The sequence below is a fragment of the Glandiceps talaboti genome, chromosome 1 (assembly GCF_964340395.1).
Source record: "Glandiceps talaboti chromosome 1, keGlaTala1.1, whole genome shotgun sequence".
NCBI classification, from domain to species: domain Eukaryota; kingdom Metazoa; phylum Hemichordata; class Enteropneusta; family Spengelidae; genus Glandiceps; species Glandiceps talaboti.
The window spans coordinates 21,852,342-21,863,671 of NC_135549.1; the positions used below are offsets into that span (position 1 = coordinate 21,852,342).

The 11,330-nt window shown below is 36.6% G+C and overlaps 2 protein-coding genes across 2 annotated transcripts in view; both read right to left on the reverse strand.

The window, feature by feature from the left end:
- Positions 1 to 1,168, reverse strand: part of LOC144434382 (15-hydroxyprostaglandin dehydrogenase [NAD(+)]-like) — a 3,770-nt gene extending 2,602 nt beyond the window's left edge. Inside the window, exons 1-2 of the mRNA XM_078122835.1 lie at positions 1,076 to 1,168; positions 104 to 230 (exon numbers count right to left, since the gene is read on the reverse strand). Coding sequence (XP_077978961.1) covers positions 104 to 230; positions 1,076 to 1,168 — 220 coding nt within the window. The remainder of the gene's footprint in view (positions 1 to 103; positions 231 to 1,075) is intronic.
- Positions 1,169 to 7,206: 6,038 nt separating this feature from the next.
- On the reverse strand, positions 7,207 to 10,671 carry LOC144434393 (15-hydroxyprostaglandin dehydrogenase [NAD(+)]-like). The gene is made up of 8 exons (XM_078122846.1): positions 10,555 to 10,671; positions 10,044 to 10,156; positions 9,390 to 9,516; positions 8,990 to 9,096; positions 8,735 to 8,831; positions 8,404 to 8,480; positions 8,035 to 8,180; positions 7,207 to 7,327 (listed from the first exon to the last, which is right to left on the reverse strand). The coding sequence occupies exons 2-8, from the start codon at positions 10,134 to 10,136 to the stop codon at positions 7,207 to 7,209; spliced, it is 768 nt and encodes a 255-aa protein (XP_077978972.1). The 5' UTR covers positions 10,137 to 10,156; positions 10,555 to 10,671.
- Positions 10,672 to 11,330: the final 659 nt, after the last annotated feature.

Sequence of the window (11,330 nt, forward strand, 5' to 3'; positions counted from 1 at the left end):
ATATTCACCACAATGTTTTGATGAGAAACAATAGCTATTCAGAGTAATATTTCCCCATATAATGTGGGTGGCTTGAGGCGTCATAACACAATAGATGGCGTACCCTCCAGTTCGTAAGCAACGCTAACATCACAGTGAATGTATATCACTTTCTTCTGTCCAAACTTCGCTTTCAATGTTTTGCATGTTTCTTCGCCAGTCTCATCCAGGATGTCGAGTATGGCGACTCCCTGCATAGAACGTAATAAAACATATGTAACTGACGATAAACCGTCCTTAGTTAGCCCTAAGAAATTAACCATAGTCTGAAAAAACTCTTTCGCCTTCTTGACAGTGAGATTGAATTTCATCACTGCATTCACTATTCTACTGAGATATAAGGGACCGGTCAGTTTCTTCGGCCGGGGGGTGGTGGTGATGAATTGGTAGGGGTCACCCTGTTTTCGAAATTGGCAGTAAGGGTGTCATCCTGTTTTGAAAATTTCCATGAAAGATCCATGAATCTACAGTGGCATGACCTTGTCTGAACTGTGGGATTTTTTCTAGTAATGGTATAGATAGTTAATAAATTTAAAAGAAGTTACTCTAAATTGTTCCACTCTTCAGTGTGAAGGGATTAATACGCATAGTATGCTTTCTATTTCGGACACTATTATTAAAATGTTATCAACACCACAAATCACCACATCTCGTCAGATTCCACTTTGTACTATACATTTGTACATAGTTACGGTATGAGCACACAGCATGCTCTAACATGCATACCAGTGACTTTACTATATCTGCAATAGTAGTGCCACTATACCAATGTTACGGACACAGTCTACCTTGTCCATCTTTATGTGTCATGCGATACTCATTTAAAACTTACCTTAACTTATTAGCTTTTCGAAGCTGTCAAATATTACCTTAAAGGCTATATGAATAACCTAAAATTGCCTTAATAGAGCCAAAACACCTCCTGATCTGCAAGGGGGAGGCCTGTTAGGACTACCTCACCCCCTGAGGTCACTCATAAGTCACCTGCGGTCAACCGTTGCCATGGGGACAGGAACAGTACTTCAGAATGGCTTACCTTTGCTCCTTTCTCCAATAACTTTTCTACAATCGCCCTTCCAATACCTCGAGCAGACCCAGTTACAATTGCTACTTTGTTTTCGATATTCATAGTTCACATCGGCAGCTTCTAAAATCAATATAGTGTTATGTTAACTGAGGATTCATATATTAATAATGACAATTCATATCTATAAAATGCTGGTTTTTCATAATCATAACTGAAGAATTAGTACACTATGAAACTCTTCACAATTTATAAGACCAAAATCCACAGCTATCATCCTATCAACCAATCGTGAACTGTATCTGGTCTTACCTTTGCATTTCGGTCAGAGCAATCGTAAAGCAATGACCACCCCCCCCCTCCCCTTGGGGTAATCCCAACATTTTCAGTTGTGGGTTGTGCGACCCAAGTTGAAAACATTTACCCATGTATAATCGCAGAATATATAGACCCATTGTTAGGGATTTCCAGTCACAAACAGACCCATAGTTAAAGACTAGTACGGTGTCCCCTTCCCCGGTGAATCGCGATCGCATCATGCACATCATGCATTCGGCATTGTTGTGGCAGGGTGGTCAAAACGTTTTGTAATAGCAGGGCAATTATTAATGACAGCCGGTCGGCTTGCTGGCCAGATGCAGGGAAGGGTTCCAGGGAATGGGAGTGTCTGCCCACCCCCTCCCTGAGTGAGGAATGTTTTGAAATCAAACCAACTTTGAAGCCATTTTATGCAATGTCGACTTACTGGAATCACCCCTGGAAAATAACCAAAAAGAGCTGAGCTGATTACCCTAGGAAAACTGATGAAAAGCCCCTGGAAAGTCCTGGACTTTTATTTCACTTTAAGTAGTGTATGAACCTTGGACTAAGTAACGGCCTGTGGTGTACTACAGAGCGAATGACTAACTGATGACTGAGTAACTGTGCTTGTGCTGTAAATAGTTAACCAAAATATGTTGCTAGTGTCAGATTGTCTTTTCCTCACGTCCTCATCTCCAACTAAATTATGAAAGTGGATATTAATTCATATATACTGTTATGAACCTACAAGAAAAGTGTGACTTGCACGATAGCCTTAAAGTGATTTCACTACACAAGTACTACATTATTTCTACTATGTATACTCCACATCAGCATGATCATGGAATTTTAAGACCAGGAGTGGATATAACCAAAGAATCATTCTTTGTTGCCAGAATTTTGCTAAAACACGCTGTATGGGAAAGGTCTGAGATTATATCGTAATATTGATGGTTTTGTATCTTGGTTTCGAATTTCAACATGAAACTACTACTTTCAAAATTGACATTATTGTCACTATTATAGTGTTACGATCCAAAATATCGTATTTCGGAATTATGGGAATAAATTCTACATTTCGGCATTGTAGGCCATAGGTCAGAAGTAGACTATCGATGACGAATCTGGGCAAACATGATGTAACTGATATTCACATGATTGGTTAAAGAAAAGTATATAATAACTTTTATGATGGCATGATCTTATGGTGTGATTTTCTATTTTTAGTTGTTGTGTAAATTCCATTGTATTCGAAGTATAATTAAGATGAGAATTAAAACATCCATTATTATTTGATGTCATAGGTGAAAATTCGGGTCGATCGGGTAATGAGAAACAGAAAAAAATTAAACGGGTCACCTTACACATCTTTCATCCAAATTCATGTAAATGATTTACAGTTTGTACAGACTCGGTGTTGTTTTAAAATAAATATCAGCGACACGATAAACAGCATTAAAAAAACAAGCCATTGTTTACCTATTTGCACATTCCGACAGGGTCAAGGACGTTTTCAGGACGTTTTATTAATACAACGCCACTACTAGTCCTCCTGTCCAAACCCACATAGACGAGATAACATATGGTGAAAATGTGAGCGAGATGTCAGCGTAATGCCCGTTTCAAAATGCTGCAGACAGACCGTTGCTACTTTTGCCGATTTTGACGGGATTGGAGTACCTCTTAACATTTCGTGGGTCGTTTGGCTCCATATTAAATGATGTAGGAGTTAGGAAATGTCAGACTTTTTGGCAGGTAAGGCGTAATTTAGCAGAAAAATCCACCCAACTTTGCGATTCAGATCTGCTTCACATCCGTTACAGGAATTGTAGCGTTCGTTTCCAGTTAAACATTGGAATGAAAGAAAAGCACACAAAAAACAGAAGAAAAAATCAACCCAAAGCCGAGACGAATCATGGTACAATTATTGCAGCTAGATCACGCGGTATGATCTGATATCCTGTTATTTGTGACATTTTGATTAAATAAAATTTCTACACTCTGAACAGTGTTACAACCCAACCTACCAAACATAGTTCGAGATCTCGTTGAAAAATCTTCCGGAGAACGCCATTTTGAATGGTCTTCCGGATCCGACATAGTCGAAACTCTATAGACTTCATTACATGCGTAATATGTCTCAACATTCGGTAATATTCTATTCACACTCATGCATGATCGACAGTGATCTACGCACCCGAACGTAAACCATATGTAGCCTTACGCACGTAAAATAATACCGATATCCTCAAAATTTGGTGAAATCCTCTAGTCATTTACCTTTATTCTGTTTCTAAACATGGGGACATTTCCTATATATGTTATCGCCCCATGATTAGGGAATTTTCAGATGAAAAGCCGACTCATGTCAGGGATTTTTTTCGGTGACCCATTTATGCGGCACGTACGTTTCCATTGGAGTACTCCCCGGAATGATCGCCACATCACATGAGCTATATCTAGCATGATATACCAAACAGTCTTTTCAGAAAGAAGCCACTTACTTAACATTTGGTGAGTCTCCACATTGAGCAATCAAGGGATATTTGATATATTTTCCACAACACGTCTAGCTGTGTCACAAACTTCAATACGTGATGTTATACAGTACTGTTGTTAGCCCCTCTAAATACATCAACCCCGGATGTACGTACTATGACAAAAAGTTACATTTCAGTCCGACGTGTGTTTGCTGTGTGTCAATCAGAAGTGGTGTCACGCGATATTGGTTGTTTTGTCAACTAGAACTAATGAAAATAACCATCTATTCAGTCACTATGTTGACTGTTAATAGGACATAAGCTAATGTTGATTTTTACCACTGTAACAGCTCAATATACCAGATTTAAACTGAATGCCTCCCATAAGATTCAAAACCATAGATTTTTGGGCCTGCACACATTGTTGGAATACAAAATTCTGAACTATAGCTATTGTACATGATGAAACCCTTAATTGGTAATTTAATTATATGAAACCATATGAAATTTAAAGCTTGCATACTGAACATATTGCCTATTCATCAAATAATCACTAATTATGCAAATTAGCTTAGACGTTACGTCATCAAGCTTGAAATGACACATGTACTTCTTTACCACCAATACATGTACTTAATTATCTGAAATTAAAGCTTGCATTCTGAAGTTATTGCTCAAAATGATTATTTATGCAAACTACACATCACAATTAAAAACTATATAAGCAACGACATCAAACACATATAAATTGTTACGGCTGATGGATGTGCAAGTTAAATGAAATTTGAAGACTGCATTCTGATAAGATATAGCCTAATTAATTGAAATCATTTTAATGCAAAGTACTCATTAAAATTAAAAACAATACTAACAGGCTTTAGGGGATATGTGTGCCTTGTCATGGTTGATATATGTGCCAAATTATATGGAATTTGAAGTGTGCGTGCCAAAGATATAGCTTAATTACTGAAGATCAACACTTATTGAAATTACTCTTTAAAAGAAAATGTTATGTCAACAAACTTCATAGGACATGTGCGCATTGTTATAGTTGATGTATGTGCCAAATTACATGGAATTTGAAGTATACATTCTTAAGACATAGCTTAATAACTGAAAATCATTAATTATTCAAATTACTCTTTTAAAAGTAAAAGCTATGTCAACAAACTTTATAGGACACGTGCGCATTATTATGGTTAATATATGTACTAAAGAAATTGTGATGTCTATCTGTCTCTCTATGTCTATCTGTACGTCTGTCTGTATCTTAATTTTCTATAAAAAAAACAACAACTGGGTACACATCTTTTTATGAGTAAAGAAAGAATCGATTAGGTTTTGGTAATAATGAATATTAATGAAGAATTCCCATTATTTACTATTTCAGAAATTAGGCAATATTTTTTAAATGTATGTAAGCAGATTTGTTCATAAACGATACGAATTTTAAAACTATTCCTCTTTGGCGAAATTTCTAGGTAATAAAGTGATATATATTAAGTAACCGTGTCTTCATTTAAACATCCAGGGGATCCTAAGAACATCCCATCCAGTTTATCAGCAAGTTTAATTTAAGTTTAGTTCAATTCTTTTCATAGAAAAGTACATTTTAGACCTAATATGCATATTGCTGTTCCGATCAATTCGCCTTGAACTATCCGCAAACTAGACTCTACATCTAACTTAGGACCATCCACATTAAGTGTCGCTGCAATATTATGGACCAAGCTATGTTTGACTGCAAATCCAGGCGACACACACACACACACACACACACACACACACACACACACACACACACACACACACACACACACACACACACACACACACACACAAACAAACAAACAAACAAACAAACAAACAAACAAACAAACAAACAAACAAACAAACACAGTTATGTGCCAGAAAATATTTTAAGGTATGATAAATTGAGAAGGACTCAAGAAGATAGTAAACAAATAAGAAGTCAACTTTAATGATTAAATATTAATATAACGAAATTAAGATATTTTTGATTTTATGAATCATGAAAGTGACAGACGTCGACTACTTATCTACATATAATTCTGATAAAAATAGAATACTCGGTTAGATTAATGGGGGGATGGGGTGCTTGCAAAAGGAACAATAGTTATATGTTACTATAGCGCAATAAGAATACTTAAACAATAATGTACGCCCTCCCAGCCCATAATGGACTCAAGCAAACTTTGAACGACATAATGGGCGAGGCAACAGCCGAGCCCATTATGGAGTGCAAAGTTTGCTTGAGTCCATTATGGACTGGGAGGGCGTACATTATTGTTATTATTTTATAGTTTTGCCAATTCCAGTGAATTTGTAGACCGAGAAACGCAAAACAACGTATAATATACACAGCGCTGAACATCGTCTGCCATGTTCGGCCCGGAAGCTGAATACTAATCATAACGACACACGTACGTACACGTACACACACATATACACTTCAATGAACTGCTGTGAACACAAATTTGTTTCATGAATGCGTTGTATTTTTAAACAGTGGAAATGACAATCATAAGTAACAACATACATTTCGAAAAAATACCGAGTAATATGAAGAAACAGAACACATAAGCTTGTATTGTTATGCTCGTTCCGGGGCCGCGATGCCCAATAACGGAGTACATTATCAGTAATAATGTACAGCGATGACGTCACAAAATTCACTGGAATTGGTAATGCTATAATATAATAATCCATAAAGTCGTTAATTATGACTCCATTTTGGCATAATGATCAAAAAGCTTTCATTCCATTGTGTCATTTTCAGTATTTCAGAAAAACATTATCCATTTTGACCTTGTAATAAATGCTGTGTGGTGTATCTTTCCTGAAATGGGGACAGCAGCAGACGGGATCAATGACACAAACCAACAAATGAAATTCAATGTTTAACATTGTATGGAAAAGTCACAGTAAGTTGTATAGCTTAGCATGTTTACAAAATGTAGACAAAGTGTGTCTCGTGACAAATTATAATTCTGTAAGCAAAATAACTGTTTTCTTTAAAGTGGCCATATGGATGAGGATTGGGATATTTATTTTGGATTTTTTATTTATAAAACAGTCCTACCATGGCTTCCTACTTAAAAAATCAATGTGAAATGACATATGCCAAGTCTGTGTCTACACAAACGCAGACTTGGTATATGTTGTTTACCACTGGTTTTTCAAGTAGGAAGCCATGATAAAGTTGTTCCATAAATTAAAAATCCAAAATATTAAGTACGCAATCCTCATCCATATGGTCACTTTTAAAGTTAAACCGACAGCAAGGGTGTTGTCTGTGGTTGCATTGTTATCTTAAGACTGAAGCTAAAATATCAGCTTCTTCTAAAACTTGATATTTGGGGGTTCCATGTATGTTGTCTCACTGGCAGATACATATAAGGTCTTGCCGTTACTTTCTTCGGACTCAATGAGTTGCATCACTCCATCAGATATGTTAGTTAATCTGGAATAGAAACAAAACAGATATATACAAAAAGATAGAACATGACTAAACAATTTTCTATAGGTTGATACCAAGATATATGGAAATGAACTTGTACATGTTGTAATGGATCATATTAACAGTTCATCACTGAGTAACCTTGGTCAACTGATAGTTGTAGGTCAAGTCAGAGGCCATTACCTGAAAATAAACAGACACTCTTTGGTAAAGCGCCATTATTTTGCCCACCTTTTCTGTTAACGGCCGAGGACTTGTCCTACATAACGAAGTTATACTTCGAATTCGACGAGATCTTAGGTTTTTCACCAGAGTCAACTTTGTTATATACAGCCCTGTTACGTGACCTCTTACCCATAAAAAACAAAAAAATCTGAATTTTCCTAATTTTGATTCTGTTTCGTTTGGGTTTTTTTGGTTGTTGTTGTTGTTGTTGTTGTTGTTGTTGTTGTTGTTGTTGTGGTGGTGGTGGTGGTGGTGGTGTGGTTTTTTGGGTTTTTTTGTTTGTTTGGTTTTTTTTTGGTGTTTTTTGTTGTTTTGTTTTGTTTTTTGTTTTTTTGGGGGGTATGACTTTCTGGTTTCAACAAAATGATAGCAGTCTTAGAGTTAACCTTACCCGTGATGTATCAAGAACAAATCATTATAATATCTAACATTTACTTCGTGTATTAAATGCCAAGATACATGTATCCTGTGTCCTCAATACTTACGGTGTCGGAGGCATACTATCCATAACGCTGGCAATTTCTTCTTTGTATCGACAACCACCCATTCCATCTGGTATAAAGTCTGTATCGACTTTGGCGGGACATACAGCAGCTACTCTGATCTTATTGTCTTTAATATTTGGTTCGTTCTTGGAAAAGAAATGAGACAGGTAGGTACATCGATATCTTAAGTTGATTATTATTTTAGTGCAAAACGACGTCCCAACCATGTGACATGATTTACATATTTACAACTTCCAATTGCATTTGAAAATAATTCAGGAAATAGGATAATCCAGGTAGAAATATAGTTTCTATTTTCACATGTTCCCATGATAATACTAAAATAATATATAACCCCGAACTACTCACTGCTGCACTCCTGGTGAAACCCACGACGGCATGCTTTGTTGCACTATAAACCGGTATTAGAGGAAAGGGTGCGAATCCTGAAATTAGAGACATCATAAATACCATGTTGGTGGCTATAAAACAACTTAGATCTTTTCATTCACTACATCTACTAAAATACACGTGTTTGCATCAAAAAGTTAAATTGGTTAAAACACACAATCGGCAATAAGCAATATCAATGTATGAGATATCAAGAGGAAGAATTATAGTCTTCTGCAGGAGGTCTGTATGAATATAGTATTATGCACATTGAAATTATCAATACTGTTATTAACCCACGCGTACGTACCAGCAATCGATGCAGTATTTATGACGATACCCCCATTCCCTCCATTCTTGACTCCCATGTGATTCACAGCCAGGTAGGTTCCTCTGATGACACTTTTCTATAACAAAGCAAACTATTTTAAGTCTGTCCAGCTGAAATATTGTGTGACGATTGATTAATTAATGAGTATTTATTTCTCAATCATTGGGACAGACAGCTACAGAAAGAAAAGCGATGCAATGAGTAAGCTACCAAAAAACAATGAGAAATACTCACTTGATTCACTTCTATCGTTTTTTCCCAATCATATTCGTTGACGGTTCCAGCATTGTTGCAGAGGATATCTAATCCACCAAAGTTTTTCACAGTATTCGAAAAAGCAGCTGGTAACATAAAAACAACATACATCAAAGATCATGTTTAAATAAAACGCCTGTCGCTTATGACGTCAATACGTTAGAGTCCTTATGGTAGAGTCTATATGTCAATAGTTACAAAATACAACAAAGTACAAAAAATGGTTTTCCAATCAGCACATTCAATGTTTTGTGAGAAGCCTTAGGTATTCCGCATCATATGTTTGTTTACTTTTTATAGCTGCCGTTTCCTTGCTTACTGCTCAGACCACTAAATAGTTAGTGTTCTGAGCTTACTGACAACACAAAATATACCACACCTTCTAGTTCAGAAGCAGAGCTGACATCACAGTGAATGTATACCACTTTCTTCTGTCCAAACTTCGCTTTCAATGTTTTGCATGTTTCTTCGCCAGTCTCATCCAGGATGTCGAGTATGGCAACTCCCTGTATAGAACGTTAAACCGGATGTTACTTCTATATTTAACTGAAGACAAAATTCCCTGTGCCTTCTCTTGTAACTGTGTACTAAGATGCCCTGAGAAATGATATACACGTTTCATACATTCCTGATTAACAAGTACAGACAAAACAAGAAATATACCAAAATTAAATAATTCTTCAGTAACAATATTCATTTACTATGAAACTCTGTTGTATAGTAGTAATAGCATTTCGTAAGACCGTATAAACTTTCGACATTTAAATGATATGCTAAAGAAATATGGATTAGGTGGGGGTTTATTTTGAAAAATATGGTATTTACCAGGTGGTTCCTTTGGCTTTGAGCATCGGGTTAGGGGTCTTTAATTAATTTTTTTTTACAAAACATTTTCGACTCCTGAAGCCACGAAGAAGGCACGAAATGAGACTGAAACTAAGAATAAGACATTTTAGAAGCAAGTTTAACTCGCCATTCATTTAGTAGCCTGAACCCCGTGACCCCAAATGACCTTCAGAACAATAATACTGACCTTTGCTCCTTTCTCCAGTAACTTTTCTACAATCGCCCTTCCAATACCTCGTGCAGACCCAGTTACAATTGCTACTTTGTCTTCGATGTTCATGATTGCAACGTGTTTCTACCCTTCAAAACAAGATTTTAAATGCAGTGCATGCAGTTACAGGCACTCTAATCAATCAATCTGTATGATCTTCTTTTTAAATAATGATTGTGTAACAATTTACATTTTATGGAAAATATTGCTATCCAATTGAAACTTATTGTTCATATGGCGGGAATCAATTGAATAATAAATGAATCATAAAACCTAATGTCATTCATTCATTCATTCAGATCATTGACAACGTTTAAGACCAAAGTCCACAAGCAATCACCCATTGGACTAACTTGTTGTATAAAGTGTGTCATGTATCTGATCTTGTCTTAACATCTCGGTCACTGAGCAGTCATTTAAAAATCACTTCTAACTTCACACAGGTAACTACCGTAGCACCTATTCCTTAAACAAAGACAGAACTTACCTTCTGGTGACACTGCAGAGTGAGTAAGCTATGGATTTACTGCTGTGTCTCAAACTGGTGTTACAGATCTACAGTTCTGCTGTTACTATATGTGGTGGCGCGTTGTAGAAGCCTGGTTAAGTAATGACCCCGAGGTTGTACTTTGACATACTAGTATTTACATATCACTACAACCTTACATATCACTATAACCTGTTGTACAAGACCATTGGCATGTATTATAACGTACGGCACCTATTTCTATTACCTTGAAATCTACACATGAAAACAACAGTCAGAATCAACGGCGGAGATCTGTGCATTCCTGACACTTGAGAAGGAAGCTCTGAAATTGTTTGCGACTGCAATAATGAAGTATATAAAATTGCCTTGAGCCTAAAATACTGGCAAGAGATACTGATATTAGTCGAAGAGAAACGACTGTGGGACATTACCACCAACAATGGAGGAACCCACTTATAACATAGTTCACAGACCATGAGTTATGTTTGTGGTGCATATTACATTAAATTTCAGTGTGAGTCACCTGGGGAGTCACCTGTCAAGAAATGCCTTGGACCTACGTCTGACTTAATTTCTATGTCCCAGTTAGAAAAACAAACAAACAAACGTGGAGCATTGTAAACCTGGAAGAAATCAATAAAACGGCAAATACTATGTGTGCTATTTTGAGCAGGACTCCGAAGGGACGAGGCTGCTGTACGAAGGAAAACATCGATGGTAACGCAGACGTGAAGGTAATATTCATTTTATTGACGAATGGTGACGTTTCATCA